The sequence below is a fragment of the Pleurodeles waltl genome, chromosome 1_2, assembly GCF_031143425.1.
Source record: "Pleurodeles waltl isolate 20211129_DDA chromosome 1_2, aPleWal1.hap1.20221129, whole genome shotgun sequence".
NCBI lineage: Eukaryota > Metazoa > Chordata > Amphibia > Caudata > Salamandridae > Pleurodeles > Pleurodeles waltl.
Genome location: NC_090437.1, coordinates 1,276,316,379 through 1,276,341,058, shown reverse-complemented (window position 1 = coordinate 1,276,341,058; position 24,680 = coordinate 1,276,316,379). Strand labels below are relative to the sequence as shown.

The window sequence follows — 24,680 nt, the reverse complement described above, 5'->3', positions numbered from 1 at the left end:
CAGGAAATGCCCCAAAACACAACGTGGACACATCACATTTTTTTAAAGAAAACAGAGGTGTTTTTTGCAAAGTGCCTACCTGTAGATTTTGGCCTCTAGCTCAGCCGGCACCTAGGTAAACCTACCAAACCTGTGCATTTTTGAAGACTAGAGACCGAGGGGAATCCAAGATTGGGTGACTTGTGGGGTTCTGACCAGGTTCTGTTACCCAGAATCCTTTGCAAACATCAAACTTTGGCTAAAAAAACAAATTTTCCTCAAATTTTGGTGACAGAAAGTTCTGGAATCTGAGAGGAGCCACAAATTTCCTTCCACCCAGTGTTCCCCCAAGTCTCTCAATAAAAATGGTACCTCACTTGTGTGGGTAGGCCTAGCGCCCACGAAAGGAAATGGCGCAAAACACAACGTGGACACATCAAATTTTTTCACAGAAAACAGAGGTGTTTTTTGCAAAGTGCCTACCAGTGGATTTTGGCCTCTAGCTCAGCCGGCCCCAGGGGGGGCAGAAATGACCTAAAATAAATTTGTCCCCCACAAACCCCCCCCCCCCCAGGAGCGACCCTTGCCTACGGGGTCGCCCCCCCTGCGTGACATTGGCGCAAAAAAAAAATCCCCGGGGCCTAGTGGTTTCTGCCCCCTTGGAGGCAGATTGACCTAAAATCGGCCGTTCTGCCCCCAAGGGGGGCAGAAATGGTCTAAATACAATTTGCCCCCCAGGGGAGCGACCTTTGCCTAATGGGTTGCTCCCCATCTCTAAAAAAACAAACCAACAAAAAAAAAAAACATTTTAAAAAATGTGCCCTGGCGCCTAGAGGTTTCTGCCCCGGGGGGGCAGAAATGGCCTAAAATAAATTTGCCACGCCCCCTATCCCCCCCCAACCACCCCCGCCCGGGAGCGACCCTTGCCTACGGGGTCACTCCCCCTGCATGACATTGGCGCCAAAAAAAAATCCCCGGTGCCTAGTGGTTTGGCCTAAATACAATTTTCCCCTCCAGGGGAGCGACCCTTGTCCAAGGGGTCACTCCCAATCTGTAAAACAACAAAAAATCCCTGGTGCCTAGTGGTTTCTGCCCCCCTTGGGGGCAGATCAGCCTAATCAAAATAGGCTGATCTACCCCCCAGGGGGGCAGAAATGGCCTAAAATAATCCCCCCTCCCCCCCTCACCCCAGGGAGCCACCCTTGCCTAAGGGGTCGCTCCCCTTGCGTGAAATTCACATTAAAAAAACTCCCTGGTGTCTAGTGGTTTCTGTCCCCCTTGGAGGCAGATTGGCCTCATCAAAATAGGCCAATCTGCCCCCAAGGGGGGCAGAAATGGCCTAAATATAATTTGCCCCCTAGGGGAGTGACCCTTGCCTAAGGGGTCGCTCCCCACACCTAAAACAAAAAAATAAACAAAAGAAAAAAAAAATATCCCTGGTGCCCCTCTGGGGGCCCCCCTTTCTGCCCCCCCTGGGGGCAGAAAAGGCCTTCCCAAAAAATGCCCCCCCCTGGGAGCGACCCTTGCCCAAGGGGTCGCTCCCTTATGACAATTAAAAAAAAAACAAAATCCCTGGTGTCTAGTGGGCGTTTCAAAAGCCGGATTGCAAGCAATCCGGCTTTTGAAACACTTGGAGAGACTTCAAAGGGAAGGAAATACATTTCCTTCCCTTTGAAGCCTCTCCGTGCCTCCCCCACGTGATCGGAAGAGAAATGCAAAGCATTTCTCTTTCGATCGTGCTGGAAGCTGAGCTTCCAGCGCGATGGGGGAGGCTCTGTGACAAACAGCGCACACTCGCGCGCTGATGTCACAGGGAGGGTTGGTGGGGGTCAGGGATAGAAGGGGAAGGGCTTCCCCTTCCATCCCTGCCTTTGGGGGGGTGGGGGGAAGCACACAGAGGGAGTGAGAGCGCTCCCTCTGGGCTGTGTGTCGAGGACGTAACCACTACGTCCTCGGCACAGCAGCACTGTGCCAAAGGACGTAACCACTACGTCCTCGGCACAGAACCGGTTAATGCAACAGAGAGGAGATCATAAGATTTTAGCATGTAATGATTTGTTTTCCATACTTAGGAGGTCATTATGACCCCGGCTGCAACACGATACCGCCAGGCTGCCTGCAGCCTGGCGGTTGTAATCTGCCAGGGCAGCGATACAATATTATCATAAGTAGATCATATTGGTATGCAAGCCCTGCACTAACCCCGAATGACATGGTCATCAGAGATATTACTCAGAATTTCGAACTACGTTACAGACAAAAGCACATGTGGTGATAGTACACCAGAGTAACATGATGATGCTTTACCACTTCTGAACTAAAGTTTTTTAAGAGGAGAAGGTGGGTAGAATGAGGGGCTCATACAAACTTCATTAAGAAAGCAGCCCTCCAAACCTTATACAACAGTAGCAAATGACCTTGATTAGTTAAATTCTGAAATATTTTAGTTTGAGTTGCCTACACTTAACTTTGGTAAATTGTTCGAAGCCTAGGACCCAGTGCTACCTTACTGATTGCTGGATGGTCCTGCACAACTCCATGTTCGACATTTGAACAGTCAGCTGCTGCAAAGAATGGTGAAAGCCACAGAACAAAGAGAATTTGGCTCCTTGTGACTGAGGACACCCAGTCCCTATTGACCACATTCAGCAATCTACATAGAGCCCTGCCCCTCTCTTATCTAGAACTGCTACGTTTGCTAAGTTTGCTCTCCTGTAGCAGCACCAACCAGAGGTAAATTCCTTCCTGTTGATATAGGCACAAGGACTACAAATAGATGGTCCCAATCTCAGGTAAACGTTCTTTTGTAAAAGTGATATGCGACAACTGTGTGTACCATGTGAGGGGTTGACAACTTTCCATTGTGTTTATCCGCTTTTTACCATGCTTTCCAGAAATGCTAGCTTTCAGATAAAAATCCCTCCTAAATCCTGGCAGCACACTAAGGCTTGGACAGTACTTATAGCAGAAAACCTGATAATCATCTCACAGTTGCATAAGGAATATTTTAGTTCATTGGCTCTGCTGTTAAGGTCTCTGGTAGTTCAGTTCAGTATATATGTCTATTCAGTAACTGAAAACCAGGTAGACAAACAGAAAAGGATTTACATAATTTGTTAAAGTACTAGAAAATAACAAAATCAAACGAATTTAGTGCAACAAAGTACATCATTCCGATAAGATTAGCAGCAAATATAAACTGACAGACCTTAAAACAGCATGTTATTGTCTAATCTAGTTTACCATTAGCAAAAGTTAACTAAAGCGGTGCATATATGTTAGTTGGTACAATATTGTAAATATAGAGAGGTTGGTCTGGACTGTAGAAAATTTAAAGTTTTAAGTAGCAGAAACAACGTTCTTTCTTATATGCATAAAGAAAATTACAAAAGGTAACATGCTGTTGGACTGGACAAAAACTTGATCACATGAGCATAGTGGAAGTTGATCAGACGGTGTCCATTCCTTAGGGAAAGCTTGCCAAGAAATGAATGGTGCCTAATCTAAAGCGCGTCACTTAACCTATGTTGAACCTCAGTCACAAAGAGAAAATAAAGTTTAATCGTGGGGACTGTCTTCACGAGAGCACGTACATTGTATTTGATTCTAGAGCTTGCCCTCCTTTTTTTCACACTAAAACTTGGATTTAAAAAATCTGTACTACCAACTGCAGGACAGCCCGATGTGGTAATGTTGATCCAAGGTATCTTATGACCATTGTCTAATGACACAGAATCTGAAATAACACCAGATACACTAGATTGAGTGCTTCATGGCAGATCTAAAAAGAACTGTAGGGTGCTAAAGCAAGTATACTTATTAGAAATATGTTCTCTTCTATTTGAAGGATGTTAACATCAACAGATTTCCCACATTCCCTCCCCATAGCTGGCAGTAGACATGCACTTGCTCTTATAAATAACTAGCATAAATTACAAACTTTTGTGAAAAAAATCAAACACCGCTCCCATAGCGTTAACAGATTGGTGTCTCTTAACGGACTCAAGATGATGCCACCTTCCAGTACAACCAAATGAACCCCTAGTTACAAAAACTTGATACCTTATTCTTGATTGTAAATAATCTGGGCTTTGTGGATTTAGGGCTGACCACCATAGTAAAGGTTTTGGAGAAGTTAAAACTCAAGTCAAGTTGGTCCACAAATGAAACAAGTCCAATAACTTCTTCAAGCCATTAGCTGTTCGAGCTACGGCATCATTTGCACAGACTAGGGCTGGGATAGAATGGGAGCAAATTTGGGGCATGACTTGGCCATCAACGATTAAAGATTTTTCAATCTCATTAATATGTAAAATGAAAAAGGACCAAAACACAGTCTACGCGTTTAGTGCTGGTTAGAAATGGAGAGGCAGACCAACCAAAATTCCTGGACATCAGTTCTTCAGCAAGCCCTAAGCACCATAACTGTGGTCAGTGCCTGCAACCTAGAGCCTGACTTTATAGCCTTTCTAACAAGGCAGACAAACTCCACTTTTGGACCACCAATAAAGCAGAAATTGCCTGCAAAAGACATGGATGGACAGTTCTTCAATTTTACACCATCTTAGGCGGAAACTGCTATGTCCTGCTCTGGGGGCTCTTCAGATTAGATCCTGATGCCTCTGCAGTGATAGCGGCGGGCAGTACATTCAGCTTTTGTGCATGGCCACAAAGTTTTTGTTGCAAGTGAAAAAGCTGCTTCCACATTAATACATGAACTCTCGTGAAGTAAAAAAACTGTTTTGCACTATCCCGTATTTTAGACAATTGCTGTTGATGTAATTTGTCTCTCACCATAACCAGTTTTTAATGCTGTTAACATTTAGTAATGGATTTTGTTTTCAGGTTTCTTTCAACATTTTAATGAATAGGCTGCTATTTTAATTATGTCAAATGTAATTTATTTTCCCGGTGTAAATTGCGATGATTTTTATTAATCTGCAATAAAGAATTTACTTATGTACTTACAGTCTAGACGCACACCTCTGTCTATATTGATTGGATCAGTGAAAAATCCTTCAGCCCCAAATCTGACCCTAGCAGTCGGATTCCTATGTAGTTGTCAGAGGAAATTAACAATATAAGCATCAACCCCAATAGAGGGCATTGTAGGTTACAATTTTAATCCATTATTTATATGATTAAAATCAGAGTTTAGATCCATGAAGGTCAGATACATAGATCAAATTTGTTAACAGCAATATATTTTTTTGATCAACACAGGTTAAGATTCTGTTCAATAGTGCCCAGACCTGGTCTGAAATCAAACTGAATATGAGATAATGTTGTTCTCGTTTGCCCATATTACAAGCCTATTTTTGCTATTTTGACAGTTGAACCTAGCCTAGAGATCAGTGATAGCAGCTTTAGTCACATTTATAACCTGTTTTGAAAACCTTAACGACTATCATTTGTGACCATAGTGGTGATAATGTGGTGCTAGTTGTTTTCCTTAAGATGTTAGTAAGAACCAGGGCCCACAGATCGAAGTAACATTTAAAGAAATGTATCTGTTTTTAAACATTTCGTTTACCTGTTGTAATGGCACAAGTCACTTTCTAAATTGAGAAAATTTGGGGGTCAGTGGGTCATATCACTGAAAGAAGCTGATAATGCCACAAAGTTGGAGTCAGAGTACATAGTGCTAAAATGTGAGACCCAGACTTCTGTGTGAATTGGAACTTCCATACGCAAACTTGTTGAATCACTGAACAAGGGAGAAATGTTGACATTCCAACATTTGCAGTTATCGTTTATGGCACTTACTTTTGGTAGGGTCTCTTCCCTTAAAGCAGTTTTCCAAACATGCAGATGTTTTGATAAATTGGTCTACATGTCAGAACCTCTACATTAAGATGAGGAGTGTCTCTTTTTTAAGGGTGACTAATAGATTGCTGTGAGTCAGCGTGCAAGTTGAGTCAAATCATTTCTTTTGTTTGATGTGTCTTCAATGTAGTGGGTTTGTCAACAGCCTTTTAACTGCTAAGCAGATCAGAATGAAAGAGGCTAGGGTAGAATCTGCCTTTGCAAAGTCTACCACACAGTGAAATATCTCACACGAGTTGGAAAGTATTGGCTCACTGATTGTAATTTAAAAACCTCTTTAGTGGTAAATTTGTTTTTTAAATTATTATTTTCAAAGTGCCACTTTTTGAAAGTTGGCATTTTCTTACCTAAAGCCTCTAGTAGCCTTTTCAGTGTTAAACCCTAGGTGTCACCTCTTTCCCTGCTGGGATGTGTGAATGACCCCTAGGTAAGGGAAAAAAGACCTTGGCTGTAAGGAAGTGTGACAACCTTCTGAGCAGCTGGCCTGGGTAAGCTTACCGAATGCACCAACTTCAAAGGGGCATCCTCTGTCACAGGCAGATATAACTCGCACTTAACTCTGCTCCTGTTGTTGTCCAGGTAGCCAGGGTGGCTCCAATCTCAGTGGGTCGAAAAACCTGCCCCAGAACTAGTTTGGAGAGGAAGTTCCACATATTTCTAGGACACTTGTCACGGGAGCACTGCACAAGGGAAGAAAGATTCTACCATATTGGTTTTAGTTAGAGATGCTTACTGTGGGTAGTTTACAGTAAAACACACAGGCAGTGCTGCAAAAGTGTGTAGTGTCACTCCTGGGAACTGTTACCCTGTTGGCTAGGTTGTGGACAGGGGTTTCACCCACCCACAGGCTGGCTCTGGGCTTAAATGTGGAACCTCCAGTACCCCGTGCAGTACACTTGGACCTTAAAAGGTTTAGAAGGAGGACTGCCCTGCTGTCTACAAATGAAAGATTAGACCTACTTGCCTTGAGCCCAAGATCCAAGAAGTGACTCCAAGGGTCAGTTGGCTGACCACCTATTTGAGCTACAGGGACACAACAAGCATCCAGAGGCCTCTTCTGCGTTCCAGGTGATCAGACACAACGGGACCTAACCTAGTTTCTGCTGCTGGCATCTGTGGTAATGGGTTTCCTGGCAAGTAATGTCCTCAATGTCCTGGAACCTTGGCTAGTGTCAGAGTGTTTTCTTTCCCCTGCTTAACTGGAGGTTCCACTGAATCTGACGCAGAGCAGTGCAGGGCCTTGTATCACGCAACTCCTGATCCGCAGCGTCACCTAATCTGGCGCATAGCCTTTCATCACAGGACTGAGCGCCTTTTGATCAGTGCCTTCATCTGATCCGACACAGAGCCTTTCATCACTGCACTGTGCAGTTCTTGCTTGCCAGCTTCAATGAACCCGACGGCTTTTATGCAACCCCCAAACCAAAAACAAAAGGTACAGCTGGCTGATTCGGGTCCCGGACCCAGCCCGCGTTCCATTGTGGTCGGTCTGAACTTGTGACTTTGTCCCAGTCTGGCACGACCAGATACCTGCAGATGGCGCTGTTACCTAAAACTTTAAGAACACATAACTCTGGTTCTACTGATTGGATTTTTTTATTTTTTATTTTGATGCAGTGCTATTTACTGTAGTTTTCTAAGTTGGTTTGGGATTGTTCTTTTGTTGTGTTTTCTTTTTATTGCTGTTCAAGTACTGCAAGAATGCTTTACACGTTGCCTGTTAAGTAACTTCTTCCTGCCAAGCAACCAGAGGGTTAAGCACAGGTTTATTTAGTGACTTTTGTGGTTCACCATGACAAGGATTACGACTATTATCTGAGGGCTCCTTCACCAATACTTCAATCTCTTACAGTCAACAAATAAACTATGCATCATAATCTACACTGTACCATCATTTACGGAAACATATAATCTGGACAGTACGTCTGCAAACTACAGCCCTATGTAAACCTTTCCATATTTTCTAATGCCGGAATAGATGTTCAAGACAATATTTCACTGATTAACGTACTAGAATTCACCTTCTTTTTTCTGACAAATCCCCAGGCGTATTGAGCATTTCGATCACTGAAAACAAGCTTCAGATGTTTCCTCCTGTGGTTAGCTTGTGAGCAGCTGTCTGCGTGGGTCCGACACGGTGCCAGGTCCTGTCAGGTTGTGTGCTTTTATGGCTTTGCGGGTTTCCTACGAGGCGAAAGAACGCGGGCCTGGAAGGCAGAACTAGACCGATGGGGGCCTGGGACCAAAAGCCTCCCAAAGGGTGGGGGCTTGCGAGGCGAAGGAAAAGCCCAAAAACGTGGCAACTGGCTGTCCTCTTTTGAAAAGGGAAAGCGATCAGGAGGCAAGGGGAAATTGTCATGGCAGAAGTGCACAGGGCATGGGGACATCTGCCCAGCCTGCCGGTTGCGCGAGTACACTGCGCCGGGGGTCCTAGAGGGGCTGCCTCTGTTCAATCCCCCGCCCTCAATTGTTTGGGTCCCACTCGTGTCTCATAGGAGCAGCAACCACCGCAGCAGCGCGCAGGGTGAGTCAAGGGCGCATTTAGTGCAAAGGGCGATGGAGATTGGGGGCATTCAGGAGTTACGTGAGGCTAAGTGTCCTTTTATTCCACGCCAGGCCCAAAGAAAAATGCTGTATGGTGTGGATCCCGGGCCACTCGTACGTATCAGGAGCAAAGCAGTGGGCGGAAGCCAGGAGGGACTACGGAGGCCTGTGGTTGTGTAACACGGAAGTGGTGACATTAGTTGGGATGAATTGCTTGCAACGTTGCAGAGTGCGCTGGCCAGACACAGCGTACCTGACGCAGCGTGCCAGACGCAGTAGTCGTGCACCTCGCCTGCCTAGGCAGCAAGACCTGCGCCCAGAGGACGTATGATGGTTAGCCGTCATTGCTAGAAGACTGGGGAAGGGCCAGGGATCATGGCACGGTGGAGCGATCTAGGAAAAAACGGAACTTTTGAAAGTTCAAGCCTTGCAGGGCAAACAGGTAGGACTTCATGCGGCACAGGCTGGTTAACTTAGGGACACCGGGGTATCACCCGACCGATGGGGTGCGCCAGACGGGTGGCATGGACGTGTTCATGCTCAAGATAGTGGGGGAGTTGGAACTAGTTTGTTTCTCTTAGGTCTCAGGAAAGGGGGAGCTGCCCGCCGTCAGGGAACCCCAAACAGCGTGGCGCGGGGGGCAATCAGTCAGCCCATAAAAGCAGAGTAAAACAAGACGATCAGTCACTGTCGGTGCCCTTGGGATGCGCAACGGCAGGGGCATGAGGCGCACAACAATGACCGGCTAAAGGGGCATCGGCGGTAGGGCACAGCACTTGCCGCCCGGGTAAAGCCAGAGGGCACCCAAAGGGACCTGGCAGCAAAGTTAGCCTAGCCGCCGGCATACCCTAGACCCCCAGTGGGTCACAATACACAAGATTGCATGGGACCGATAATTGGCAAAGAAATGGCTGAACAACATGGGCCATAGTTATGACCGCTTGTGCGATGTGTTACGAACCATGTGATGACATTGTATTGTTTAATAATAAACTGCGCCATTACAACTTCCGGTAATGACTGGTGTTTGTGTACAAGGGAGCCGGTCTCTCACACGTCTGGGAGGGGTTATTCTAGAGCAGAGGTCTTCAAACTGGGGGTTTGTGATCCCAGGGGGGGGGGGGGCGCCAGACTGTGGCCAAAAGAAATATGCAGATAACAGTCCTTTGTTTTAAGCAGAAGCATGTTATTGCAGTTTAAAAAGGGTAACAGTACTGAACTGTAATATTTAAATATAGTTAAACATATTTAAACATTGCCATCTTTATAAAAATAATTGTGAAAAAGTCTGAGGGGGGGCAATGATTTTTATTTTTCAATTTGGGGGGATGGGGGTGGGCGTGGCATTAAAAGTTTGGAGACCACTGTTCAGGAACCCATGTCATCTTCGAGAAACCATGCCTCGACCTTGTGCTGCCCAGTTTAAAGTTGTGCAGAATGGTGGCGAAGTGCAGTGGGTGGTCATTATTAACTATTTGTATTTATTTCAGATCCCAGTCGGAGCAGCGGCGTCCAAGGATGTTCTTCCTGTTCTCGAACATTTTCTGCTTATTCGAAAACGGAGGCGGTGTACCAGCTCCCATGCGGCCATCTAATGTGCCGCGCCTGCCTCTCGGAGAAGCAGCGGTTTGCCACAGTTGTGTGCTTGAGTTGTAAGAGATCAGCCTCTTCTCGCGATATCCAGAGAGTCCACTTCTAAGTTACTTTCGCGAGCCGTGCGGACCAGCAGACGGGCCAGTGACCGAGGGCAAAGATATCATTCTTACTCCGTAATATGAGATGACAGGCCGATGTGTGACATAAAATCACGTTTATTCTCCAAGAGAACACTGTTGGAGGCTTAAGTGCTGGTTAGAAAAAACATTGAAGCTGTTTTGATCGTGTCAACTCTTTAATTATGTTAGCGGAATTTAGTTCATGCAAATGATCCTACAAATAAGCTATTGTGTTATTTTGTTCTTTCAAGTGAAGCTTTTAGCCTGAAGTAGTCGCATGGCTTTTTAAAATCATATATGGCTGTCAGGTTTGCCTCCCATCTCCGAGATGGAACATGCATGTTTACAGGGGAATCCATCTCCCCATCGGCTGCACACTTTCTGCTTTTATTTCACAACTTCCCATCCGCGAGTCACTTCAAGAATGGGAACCTGAGGGGAGGGAGTGGGAACAGTATAGCACTTAACATATTCCTCCCTCTCTTAGTTTAATTCCCCATCACATCTTTGTACACAGATGCCAAAATAAACTTTATTTTAGTTTGAACTTCTCTCTTATGCATTGGCTACACCGCTGCTAATGTCATGACAACACTGGGCCCAGTTTCCACGTAGGTATGCAAAATGGGCAGTCTGTGGGCACAATGGCAAATCCTGATTGACAGAATCAAAACGTGGACAATGTAGGCCACGGATGGAAACTGCAACTTCAAAATTCCGCAGTACTGCAGATTTTGCTCATTGGCTGGGTGATGTTTCTGTGAGTAGACATAGGTGCCTTCAACAGAGGGGTACGGTAGTGGTCGTTGAGTAGGTAGTTGCAACTTCGTAGGTATTTATGAATTGTTCTTACGGGGTTTCAGTCAAAATCTGTGCATTTAGATTTACGCTAATAATTAATGCCGTGCGAAGGCTGTGAAAGGAGTGTGCAATTTGGACCTGAAAAACACCCCTATTTTGTGAGGGTAGTTAGGGTAATGAGTTTTATTAAACAAAAAAACTTAAGGTACATTTGCAGGTTAACCTTGATTGTATCAGCCGATTGTCCGCCAGTACATTTTACTTATTCATGGTAATGAGTATACATGAAAATTTGAGATTTTCATATAGTTTGAGGCATAAGCCATTATAATTTTATGGATCCCAGGAACAGATAAACCTTCTGAATATCTTAAGTGTACTTCTTTGAAAGTTACTATTTGCCTTGTATGTCAGCCCTATTATAGTTACACATAGTTACAGAGCTAGCAAAGGAGGGGTGAGCAGTTGAATTAAAGTTATTATGCACAATATTTTTGTGCCCTGCTAGCATGCGCTGGGAGATGTCCTGTCCCTACCTTTACTCCTTTTTATGTCAATGGAGTGTTGTGCCAAAAAACAAAACAAAAAAACCTGGACTTAGGAAAAACAGGCATGAGTGCATGCCGTAGCTTGTCTTGTGTCTTAACAGTTGTCATATTTGAATCATTGTCTTGCGTTGTTGTCTTCTGGGGTTTACAGCAGAGTTTGTGCTCTGGTCCTTAAACTTAGTGAGCTTCCTCCTTGTTGTTACAGTCATGTCATAGAGCTCCTACTAACAAGCTGCTGAATTTCTTAACCTGCACTGTGATCAGTTCGAGTCAGATGTTAAGTGGCTTAAAACAAAATGGCTGCTTCAGGCCTGCACAAAAAAGTCGAATACCCTTAGAAATTATCTGTACAAAGAAATACATATTTCAGACCTTCCATTGCAGTGGTTATAAAGCACTTGGCTTCGATTGGTCGGTGTAACTTTATGCCTTAATAAAGTTATGGTTAAAGTCTCATTTTGTCTTAACGTTTTTATTTGTTGTATCATTGTACTCATTGCACAGTGCATGATGTACATTGCTTTTTAGGTTGCCCTGCACAATGACAACTACATCGAAGTGCTTCACACATAATGGGTGCACATACAATGAGACAAATGTGTAATACTCCAATACTTTTTCAGGACTGTAGGTACAATTTACTTAATAGAATGATTAAAGCATTGATTGTAAGGATGGCCTAACCATAACAGGGATGAACAGAGTGACCAGAAGTATAAGAGAATATCAGGAACTAAAAAACAAAATATTCTGTGATTTCCAACATATTCTATTTGTAAAATATATGAATTTACCATCACCATCAACGCCAAGGGATATGAAGCTTAACCATCAAAAGACATTAGGAAGCACAAATGCCATTTTGGATCCACAGGCTCTGCTTTATGACTGAGACAGCTCAGTAAAGTTGATATCAAAGAACACAGCAAAGATATAGAAAAAGAAAGACAACGGCTAATGGAAGTCCTGAGCTTACTCCTTATATCCACCTCCCCTTTCATCCCATAGAAGATGTAGGACCAAGACTGCAGAACTAGATCAGCAAAGTTGAACACTTTTGGCAGAATCAGAGTAGGTCCTCTGGGTAAGGGTCTATTTTATATGATTTCCAAGAGGCCTTCATAACTTAATGAAAATTCCACATAATTTGATAAAACGCTACTCTGTCTCTAAAAATTCAACAAGATGCAACTACTAAATTACAAAACATGCAAGACTAAAGAAATGAAGAACAGCAGCTATGAGATGATCTAAACTAAAAAAAAAAAAAAATGGGCTGCAGTGATTATAAAAATGAGTAGACAGTTATTGAAAATTGATTCCAGCAGTATTTCACAGATTCAGTACTAAACATAAAATAAAAATGAATATAAAATTATTGATAAAGATGCTTTAGTGTCTGTAACTCCTGTTTAGCACCTCTATGTTTTAAACCCTTTGAAAGAACAATATATCCGACAATTTCAGCCTGGACAAGAGCAATCACGATCTGCTGCAAATTGAACCGAACACTGGCCCAGAATATGAGCTCTTGTACAATAATAAATAGGACATCTACAACAGATGACTTATAAAACTGTCCTCGTATTGAGCAGATCTGTTTCTGGATAGAAGATGTAGGTCATAAGCAATTTGGGGAATCAAATGTCTTGATGGATCATCTAAAACTGTCTAGTAGTGTACCTGCCACTGACAAAGTTTAGAGCATAAGAACTATGTTGCACTGCTATCAGGAAACTGAAACAAGTAGCTTCACAACTGTGAAACCAGTCCTGATAGGGTACTTAAGATGTTTGGATTCATGTTCTTAATCCTTGATGTGTTAATCAACATGGATCAACAATATAGGTGTACAAGAAAGGACGTGCAACAGTGTCAATCCTACAGGTGGGTGAGCGTGATTCAAAGAAATGATCTGTCAGGTCATCCTGAATTTGGTCTAAAATCATTTGTAGAGCAAAACAGTGTTGGTCAGGTGTAAGACAGCACCAACATGTGTAAGAAGAATGGATCAGATCTGCAACCTATATCACATAATATACTTAACATGCAGGGTTCGCAATGAAGGACCCACTCTTCAAAGTTGGCTCCTAAGTTTATTATACATAGATCAGCATAGAGAGTGACAAGGAAACAGATATGCAAAATCTAAGCACCTTGTTCAACTATATTCAAGTCTACACTCTCCACATCTCATTCACCTTGAATTCTACAAATATGTTGTCTGAATCATTTTGGATTCACTAACTGCACATTGGTCTTCCTTCTTGTGGTTGGGTCTGGGATTTATCCCCCTCTGTTGGGTTGTCAACCATTTGGTGGTAAGTCCATCTTTTTGTGGGGTCAGACGTACTCCCCAGGAATCCCTATGCATGTCCAGATCTTCAGATTCTTTTTTCCACCATTCAGTCAGGACTTACAAGATCCAGGACATTTGCAGCAGAATTGAAAAGGTGTAAACGGTACTTAGAAAAAATAACCCGAAAAAAGGACAAAAACACAGATTCGACCATGGACTTTGAATAAAGATTTAAAAACGCAGAAGAAAAACACATTTAACAGCTGGTCAGCCATCGTGGGAACCTGACCAAGTGTGTCGGAGAATGCATGAGGTGAGAGAGAGGGAAGTATGGGGGTTTGCGGGCTGCATTTGAGGGAGATGGAGAGCACCCCCTTTAGGTTTTGCTCAAACTGTCACCACAAGTACTCGCAACAGGGCACCTACAAGGTCTGGTCTCTGTCTGCTGAAGGACATTAGTGCAGTGGGGTGTGAATCACATGCAGAATTCCAGTCCAATATCAGGAAGAAGCAGAAACAGTTCTCCATCTGGGACTTGGCCTGCCCAGTGACAAGGAGGAAAATCCTAAAGACACCTTGCCGGCACAAGGGGAAGGATCTGGTATTGCCCTCAAGTAATAGGAGCCCTCTAGAAAAACATCGAAAGAAGCAACACAAGGAACTCATAAGTCCAAGTATAATAGGTAAGCTCTCAGACTCCCAAAAAATGATCGAAACCGAGGTAGGGAAAAGGAGTCAAAAGAAAAAAAGACCCCAAATCTGAAAAGAAAGACACCACTGATGGTTGATGTTGAACAATGTGCGATTGACATTGAGAGAAAGAAGCATTGACTTGAGGCCAGAACGACCGCACTCTTAAAGAAGAAACAGAACTTCAAGTTCTTCATGGAAATTAGAATCTCTACAAAACACGACTTCCTCAACCACCGCATGACCTTCTACTCCCCCACCAGACCTCTCCGCCCTACTCAACAAGCACTAGCCACTGTACCCCGCATACGGAAGACCTCGGCTGGTGGAAGATCCTTCGCCTACCTTGTGGCAAAGAGCTGGAACACCTTGCCCCTCACTTCAGGCAGTCACCACCGCTACATCAATTCAGGAAGGACCTTGAAACCTGGCTCTTCAACTGAAGCACAGAGGACAGCCCCCCACCAGTGTCTTGAGTCCCTTATGGGTGAGTAGTTGTGCTCTATAAATCCTGATTTGATTTGAAACCAGAGGAGGTAAACAGCAGAAGGAAAAGCATGCCAAGCCTAAGTCACCAAGAATGCAAGAGCCCCTTTCTCTCTGAATTTTCCTTTACTGGGCTGAGGAGCCGGGACACAACCTCAAAAATTGATTCAGCCGTGATGGTGCCGCCCTATGGCAGGTGAACTACAGCAGAGGCATGATCTGGCTAGAGGACACAATACGGTTATGGACACCTTTGTCTCTCTCCCTTGCAGGCCGCATTTCAATAGTGAAGATGGTTTTCCTACCTAAATTTCTTTACCTTTTCCTCAACCTCCCTATACCCTTGACTACCACTTTCTTTGTTTGCTTGAAATCCAACCTGATTACCCTGGTTTGGGCGGGCAGGGAGCCGCAGGCTTCTTGGGAACTCCTGACCCTTCCAGTACCTCGGGGTGATTGGGAGCACCAGATATTACCCTATATGCATTCTGTGCACAAGCTCAGTATTTGCACTTCTGGATGCATCCTGTTCCATTTCAACCACATACAGCCGTTGAGGCGGATAGAGCAGCACTGTGCCCCCTATCAGCAGCGCTGTATCTTTCCTACAAAGAACCTTGGGCAGACATTGTCACAGTCGTGAGTGTACGCTGGGCATGGCATGGTCTAAGACGCGGGTAGATTTGTCTATACTGTACTCGCCATCTATCCCTCTTATCAACAACCCCATGCTTCCCCCTCTCCAAGAACCTGGCGCTAGAGCACAAGCACATAAATACAACATCTCCATCTTCTCTGACTTGTATCCCGACAACCTGTTTCTCACCACACTGTCGGATGTGGCTGGTGCGCGCCCCACCCCGTTGGATACATTTTTGTTTTATCAGCTGCACGCATCATGCCACACCCTATATTGTACCTTCCCATCTGCCCGCCATCCCTCCTAGAAGACATTGTCACATCCCCGTCTCCTCAACTCTTAATTACACGACTTTGCACCTCCACTCAAGCTTCCGCCTCCACTTTCACAAAGCAAAATGGGACGAGGACCTCTCTATTACACTTCGTGATACCCAGTGGCTCTACTGCTGCAGTCAATTGGAATGCCTTCCCCCAAACTAGACTTCGCCTCCTTCATTTCACCTTTGTTAGAGGACGGTTCTGACCATCAGGTCTGCCCTGATTTTTTTGATTTTTGACCACCTGGTTTTTGACTGCTTACTGTGAGGAAGCCTCCTATGAGGTGACCTGCACAATAAACACATGGTAAAATGGACTGCGCGTGTTTACAGCGAGTGTTGCCATGCTATGGAAAGGCTGCTGTGGCGCAGCAAGGGCAGGAGGCCCTGGGCAGGTTACAAGTGATCATGTGTGCACATGGATGTGCTCCCATGTGAGGGCTATGGGAGGAGGATTCCTAGTGTGCGCAGCCCAAGAACTGCGCTTAGGTAGTCCTGGTGCAGGAGGAACTATGCAGAGTGGGTGGTGACCTGGAGTAGGTCTCATGAGAGGGGTGTATACATGTGAGGGAGAGTCAGTGTGCTTACCGTCTTTTCACTGTAGGGACACCCAGTTCAATGCCAATGTCGGGGTGCTTAAGATATTTGCAGTGGAGGGATACTCCATTGAATGTCAAGAGGAAAGGAGGGCCTAGGGTGCAACTCCAGTTCTTTGGGGTCCACCGAGACCAGAGTCACACCAAAGTACCCTGTAACCTGTAAGAAAAGAATGATGCAGTAGGTTACAAGAGCATAGTTTTACAACTTATGGGTCATCCAGGGATGTCATCTTTCTCTGCCTCAGCTCAGGATTAGGGCCAATTACTGCTCTGTCCAGTTGCTGGAGCAGGGCCCTGCATCAATCAGCCAGCTGTCATTCCGTGCCAGGAGCAGGCTGGAGAAGCCCTGCGAGGAATGTCAGGGAGGAGGGGCTCAGACTTTCAGAGCACATGTGGCAACTAACTCCTGGAGGATGCCATCTTGAGCTATCCCAGAAGACTGTGCAAGGAGGAGGGGACGGGGCAAGGAAGTGATGTGGCACATATGGATAGGCCAGAGGTGCAGACCTGCTGGACACTTCCGCCCCCACTTAAAAGGTCCTGCACAGAGGAGAGCTCTCTCTCTTGGCTGTGCTTCACTGCTGGACACTGGGACTGCAGACGGGCGTCATGGACAACTGGAAGGAAGAACCTCCTGACTGGCCTTGGGGCAGGGACTCTGCCCCTGAAGGATTCCAGGCCAGCGAGGCGAATGCCAGGTCCAGGCAAGCTGGCCCCCTTATCCCCCCCAGAGGACTAGTTGGGGGAAGGACTGGGCTAGCGCAAGGAGAGCACGCTGCCCAGCAGGAAAAGAGGGAACCCAGAGGAAAGATTGGTGCAGGAGTCAGTGGGACTGGCTTCCTGATGATCTGGGACCCTTCCAGGCCAGGAGGCCTAAGGAGAGTGCTCCTGGTGGCAAGGGCTTGTCACCAGGAGCGGAACGACACAAGAATGATGAAAATCGGCCCTTGGGGGCCCGAGATATCACCTGACAAAGGATGGCAACCTTTGACCTTTGGGAAAGCAGCTACAAGACTGTGCCCCCAGGTGGGCCAGGGCCTGGGGGCTGCCCAGGAGGAAGAGGCGCAAAGAGGAGTGTCGTCGCACTCCCCCTCTGTGAAGAGGAAGGGGCCCCGGACCCCATCCCGGGGCCCCGCGAAGCCTGGTTCATTTTTTTTTATATCAAATGGGGGGCGGGGGTGCACCTTTGCGCACACCCTGCCGCTGTGGAAAGGGACCCCGGACCCCATCCCGGGGCCCCCGGCGGCGAAGACAAGCCGGGGAGCGCCGTTGCGCTCCCTGTGAAGGAGTGAGGAATGGGGGGGGCGCCGTCGCACACCCCCCAGCAGAAGGGAAGTCGGGGAGCGCCGTCGCGCTCCCCATGAAGATGGTCAAATGGGGCCCCGGACCCCATTCCGGGGCCCCGTGAAGAGGCAGAAGTGGGGGTGCGCTGTCGCGCACCCCCAGCCGAAGCGGAAGTCGGGGAGCGCCGTCGCGCTCCCCATGAAGGTGGCCAGCAGGGGCCCCGGACCCCATCCAGGGCCCCGAGCAGAGGAGGGCCTGGGGGAGCGCTGTCGCGCTCCACACCAAAGAGAGGAGGGGCCCCGGACCCCATCCCGGGACCCTGAGAAGACGATCTCGGGGAGCGCCGTCGCGCTCCCTGCCGCGAGGAGGAGGGGCCCCGAAGACGCAAGGATGAAGGGGGAGTGCTGCTGCACTCCACCCACGCGGCCGCGAGCATCTCTCCAAAGCAACAGGCCGGCTCCCGCGGCAGCACCCAGAGGTGCTGGCCATGCGGTGAGCTGGCGGGGGCGGACAGGGGTGGGCTCCCTGGGCCGCCCTCCATCGAGGGATCCTCTGTTGGGTGCGGGGGTGTCCGGGTGGGACAGGCACCCCCTACAGCAAAGTCAGCAGGAAAAGGCACAGCGGCTCTCCTCAGCCCAGCGGGAAAGCCGCTCATCAGTTATTCAGCCGCCCCAGCATGCTTTGCGGGGCAGGGGCTGCTATTTGAGCCCCCAAAAACGCCTGTGGTGGTCCCAGGGAGATGGGGCGCCCACCAAAGGAGTACCAGGAGACCGGGGGAGCTGCAGGAGCAGCGCAGCCTCCCCCCAACATCGGTTGGTGTCCCCACCCTAGGTAGGGTGGGACACATGAGAGATAACCCCTCAAGGGTTGGATTGATATTTGAAGCACAAGCTTCAGTGAACTTTTGTTCCTGTATGTGCAAGGGTGCCTACAATAGGTGTAGGTTGGCATGGCCCCATGTATTCTACTGTTATTTTATGGTCAATAAGGAGTAATCCAAAAGTAATCCTGATGGTTATAATGTTAGAATTTGGTCTCATATGTTCTCTGAGTATGCTAATTTGAATAATGATACTGACAGCCACCTCTTGGCAAGATGGAAGTATTTAATCACAAATGTAGGTGTCATCAATGCACTGTGCTGTTGAATACTGTCAAAATGTTCAAATGTTGCAAGGGGGGCACTGGGATTGTTGGATTATATTCTCCCTTGAGGAGACCTGAGAGATTACATAGGGGGTCATTCTGACCCTGGCGGCCGGTGACCGCCAGGGTCACCGACCACGGGAGCACCGCCAACAGGCTGGCGGTGCTCCCACGAGCATTCTGACCGCGGCGGGTCAGAAACGGAAAGTCGGCGGTCTCCCGCCGACTTTCCGCTGCTCGGGGGAATCCTCCATGGCGGCGGAGCGCGCTCCGCCGCCATGGGGATTCTGACACCCCCTACTGCCATCCTGTTCATGGCGGGAAACCCGCCATGAACAGGATGGCGGTAGGGGGTGCCGTGGGGCCCCTGGGGGCCCCTGCAGTGCCCATGCCAATGGCATGGGCACTGCAGGGGCCCCCGTAAGAGGGCCCCGCAAAGTATTTCAGTGTCTGCCAAGCAGACACTGGAATACGCGACGGGTGCAACTGCACCCGTCGCACCCCTGCAACTCCGCCAGCTCAATTCTGAGCCGGCGTCCTGGTTGCAGGGGCATTTTCGCTGGGCCGGCGGGCGCTCTTTCGGAGAGCGCCCGCCGGCCCAGCGGAAATGTTTAAATGGCCGCCGCGGTCTTTTGACCGCGGTGCGGTCATTTGCCGGCGGTACCTTGGCGGACGGCCTCCGCCGTCCGCCAAGGTTAAAATCAGGCCCATAATGTTTGCCCAGAGTGATTCTATCACTGTATATATTTGTAGATTGTTGCATAGTGTTGAGTAGTGTGTGTGTGAATAATAAATGTACTTTTACTTCATCAAAAGAAAAATCACAGACTGGACATTCATTTATTGAGAGTCATGCTTGTGTGCTTGTGAATGGGGATTACTAGCCCACACCACCTCCCTTGAGTAAGCCTTGGACTGCTCTGCAACGCTACCCTATGAGACTCAAGCGCTACAATGGGGTGTTTGGTTCCCAGTGGCGGTCGTGTGCGGACTTGTTACTTGTGCAGCCACACAACTAATGACCCACCTTCCAACAACCTTCTTCTACCAACATCCCTTACAACTATTGAAAATGGGGTTGGTTCCAGATGCAAACTGTATTAAATGCGTGAACATGCAGACCTCCTTCCTACATATAGCGTGGCATTGTCTGCGAATAATGCCCTTCTGGGAGGAGTTCTTCCGAACATTACAACCTATTACGGGACACTCTGCCTCAGATGCTGTTGGTGGCTCTGAGAGAGATACCCGCAGACATTCAACATCTCATTGCCATGTCCTGTTGGTTGAACAGAGAGTGGCCATACACTAGGGAAGGTTTCCTGTCCTCACAATTACCGCCTCGCTACACGATGCAGCATATTGCTAGGAACAATTAGTCGCATACTGGGATTTAATGCCACCACGTTCCCGACCCAGAGACATATGGTGCTGTCTCCGAGCATACCTCCACGTTAAAACTATCTCCCCACCTCCCACTAATAATGCAGCTGTCGACACACCGATGGCACCGGGGTGGGAGGCCTGGTTGACTTAGACCACCCAGTAGGAACCCATGCACCAACTCAGGACAGGTGTGTACTAAATCTATCCAATTGGGTGGTCCTTTCATTGGCTCCCCCTCTCCCATTCACCATCTCTCTAAGTGCCCGCGACATCCCAGATTAACTTACAAACATGTTGTTGTCAATCTTAGGATAATGGATTGAGCTCTGTATTGCGTGTAACATTTTGTAGTCATAGATGTACCTATCTTAATTTACCACATGGTGACACTCTTTTCTGCTTATCTTATTGATCGTGGCTTTACTATGTTCTGTTGTATGTGTTTATATGCAAAAACCACACATAAAAACATTACAAAAAAATGCAAGAGCCCCACAATTAAGAGCAAGAGCTTTTATATGAAGGGAACCAATATGTATAGGTCTCCTTCCTGGACCTCAAAACCATGGAAGGGCTCTGGCAAGATCTTAATACTGACTCACCTGACAAGGGTGTGAATTGTACCCCTTGAGGCCTTGACTACTTGACAACATCAAAGTCTGCAATGTATGCATGAAAGGAGCAGCAAACACTTATGGGGTGCAACTGAAGGCCGAGCAGACTGAATCATGCTTCTTTTGGGAGACATTGATGCCACCTGAAAAGAAAAATCTGCATCTGCCTGAGGTCCACAATAGCCTGGATCACAGGAAAGAAGTCTTTAAAGAACCTGTTTCATCGAAGGCAGTGACACCAAGGGTCAAAAATAAATACAGACACTTCATAAGTCTCCACGTCCCTCAAGTGTGATGTGGTAGTGGATTCAATCACTGTACCCACAGTCAGAAAGTAGGCCAATGTCTGTACATCGAGGATAGACTACCTCCCCTTACGGAAATTAAGAGGGTAGAAATGGTTGCTCTGTAGATGGAGAATGCACTTGCCACACCGTGGAGAATAGCTAATTCAAATGCCCTCCTAAACCAGAATGGTTACTGGCAGTGGGAAGAGATGGAAGAACAAATACAACACCTTCCTGAATAATAGAGGAAAGGATCATACACTAGGGAAAGATAATAGCTGTTGGAAAATGGGTTATTGGTAAGGGCAGGTAAGTATCTACACTTAGCAGTAGGCCATTAACCCCCACTAGGTCCAGTTAGGTCTCAATAAATTAGCCTTAGCTCAACCCTTGGTAGTTGGCAACAAGCGACAAGGCTTAACTTAGGAGACAAAGCGTAAAACATTAAAGTGTCACAAAACAGTAAATAAGACAAATGAAACATTTTAAAAATCCGAAACCAGTTTATAACAATAGGAAATATGTTTAGCTTTAAAATGACACCAAAACTAATAAAATCGAATAAAGGGAACCGGAGATATGAATTTTTAAAGAAAATGCTTTTTAGCGCTTAGAATCGAATAGCGCCAATCTGGTCGCACCTCGACAGGGGCAAAGTAAACTTTAAGGCCAACTGCATGGAGCCCTGTTCTGCTACAGCTCGTGGGAGGCCTCGGTCAAAAGTTTACCTTCAGACTTAGTCGTTTTCTTGAAGATTTTCTTCAGCAGGACCAAGTCGCCAGTCGAATCCTACCTCCTGGAACTCTTCCTCAAATACGCGTCGCAGGAGCCCTCAGTGGAGATTTCTACCTTCGCACTTAGACGATTTTTCGAGATGAAAATCCTTCAACCGGGGCAAACCTGACTCTTGATCCAACATCCTTGGAGCCCTCTTCGGATACACTGCCTGGAGGTCCCGGGCAACTTTCTATGTTTGGACGTAGTCACTTTTTCAGAGATTTTCTTCACCGGGACGAACCTGCAAGTCAGACCAGGTCACGGTTGAGGCAAGCCAGCTAGAGTTGCTGCGGCGGATCGGTCCCTTTATGGAGCTTTTCTTTTTCAAAAAAGTTCTCCAATCTTCTCCAAACTTCTGGATCTTCTCCCAGATGTTCTTTTGAGGTCCACAGCTCACCCCAAGGTTTCAGAAGCTCTGCGATGCTACTTGAAGCAGCGGACTACAACTCCCAGAATGCACCTGGTGCAAACTCCAAATTGGTCACTGGACAGTGGGCAGCTGGTCAGTTTCTTCAGGAGCTGGTGAAGGGGACTCTGGTTGGCAATTTTTCACCTGTAGCAAACACGGAGTCTCTCCTTGAACCAGTTGAAGCCAGGCAATGTCCTTCTTCTGGTGAAGCCCAAGTGTGCAGCTGGTGCACTCCTCCAGGGTCCAGTGTCCAGGTGCAGGTCAGGGGTCCAGCAGGGCAGTCCTTCTTGTCCTGTAGTTCTTCCTTGTAGGGATCTGAGGTGTGGGTGCAGGTCTGCCAGTTTTATCCTTGCTCCTGGGTGAAAAACAGGGGGATCCTGGTTCTCCTCTCAGTTGCAGGGCCCTTCCCCCTGTGATGACCACTTCCTGGGAAGTGTGGAAAAAATCAATCCCAGGGAGAAACATTCCTCAAAAATCCATCATGGTTGAAACTGATTTTTGGAGGTTACATCTGGCTGAGCCTACCCACTGGTGTGTAAGAAAGTACCATCTTGCCTGGCATGTTACCCCCATTTTTCACTGTATATATGTTGTTTTAGTTGTATTTGTCACTGGGACCCTGGCAGCCAGGGCCCCAGTGCTCATAAGTGTGCCTGAATGTGTTACCTGTGTAGTGACTAACTGTCTCACTGAGGCTCTGCTAATCAGAACCTCAGTGGTTATGCTCTCTCATTTCTTTCAAATTGTCACTAACAGGCTAGTGACCAATTTTACCAATTTACATTGGCTTACTGGAACACCCTTATAATTCACTAGTATATGGTACTGAGGTACCCAGGGTATTGGGGTTCCAGGAGATCCCTATGGGCTGCAGCATTTCTTTTGCCACCCACAGGGAGCTCTGACAATTCTTACACAGGCCTGCCACTGCAGCCTGAGTGAAATAACGTCCACGTTATTTCACAGCCATTTTACACTGGACTTAAGTAACTTATAAGTCACCTATATGTCTAACCTTTACCTGGTAAAGGTTAGGTGCAAAGTTACTTAGTGTGAGGGCACCCTGGCACTAGCCAAGGTGCCCCCACATTGTTCAGGGCCAATTCCCCGGACTTTGTGAGTGCGGGGACACCATTACACGCGTGCACTACATATAGGTCACTACCTATATGTAACTTCACACTGGTAACTCCGAATATGGCCATGTAACATGTCTATGATCATGGAATTGCCCCCTCTATGCCATCCCGGCATAGTTGGCACAATCCCATGATCCCAGTGGTCTGTAGCACAGACCCTGGTACTGCCAAACTGCCTTTTCAGGGGTTTCACTGCAGCTGCTGCTGCTGCCAACCCCTCAGACAGGCTTCTGCCCTCCTGGGGTCCAGCCAGGCCTGGCCCAGGATGGCAGAACAAAGGACTTCCTCTGAGAGAGGGTGTTACACCCTCTCCCTTTGGAAAATGGTGTGAAGGCAGGGGAGGAGTAGCCTCCCCCAGCCTCTGGAAATGCTTTCATGGGCACATTTGGTGCCCATTTCTGCATAAGCCAGTCTACACCGGTTCAGGGACCCCTTAGCCCTGCTCTGGCGCGAAACTGGACAAAGGAAAGGGGAGTGACCACTCCCCTGACCTGCACCTCCCGTGGGAGGTGTCCAGAGCTCCTCCAGTGTGCTCCAGACCTCTGCCATCTTGGAAACAGAGGTGCTGCCGGCACACTGGACTGCTCTGAGTGGCCAGTGCCACCAGGTGACGTCAGAGACTCCTTCTGATAGGCTCCTTCAGGTGTTGCTAGCCTATCCTCTCTCCTAGGTAGCCAAACCCTCTTTTCTGGCTATTTAGGGTCTCTGTCTCTGGGGAAACTTTAGATAACGAATGCAAGAGCTCATCCGAGTTCCTCTGCATCTCTCTCTTCACCTTCTGCCAAGGAATCGACTGCTGACCGCGCTGGAAGCCTGCAAAACTGCAACATAGTAGCAAAGACGACTACTGCAACTCTGTAACGCTGATCCTGCCGCCTTCTCGACTGTTTTCCTGGTGGTGCATGCTGTGGGGGTAGTCTGCCTCCTCTCTGCACTAGAAGCTCCGAAGAAATCTCCCGTGGGTCGACGGAATCGTCCCCCTGCAACCGCAGGCACCAAAGAACTGCATCACCGGTACCCTGGGTCTCCTCTCAGCACGACGAGCGAGGTCCCTTGAATCCAGCAACTCTGTCCAAGTGACTCCCACAGTCCAGTGACTCTTCAGTCCAAGTTTGGTGGAGGTAAGTCCTTGCCTCCCCACGCCAGACTGCATTGCTGGGAACCGCGACTTTTGCAGCTACTCCGGCCTCCG

The 24,680-nt window shown here is 47.4% G+C and overlaps 1 protein-coding gene across 2 annotated transcripts in view; it reads left to right on the top strand.

Moving 5' to 3' along the window:
• UBOX5 (U-box domain containing 5) overlaps positions 1–11,869 on the top strand; it is a 110,439-nt gene extending 98,570 nt beyond the window's left edge. For both annotated transcript variants that reach the window (XM_069204843.1, XM_069204853.1), the window contains one exon: positions 9,840–11,869. In XM_069204843.1, coding sequence (XP_069060944.1) covers positions 9,840–10,048 — 209 coding nt within the window. In that variant the 3' untranslated portion in view covers positions 10,049–11,869. The remainder of the gene's footprint in view (positions 1–9,839) is intronic.
• Positions 11,870–24,680: the final 12,811 nt, after the last annotated feature.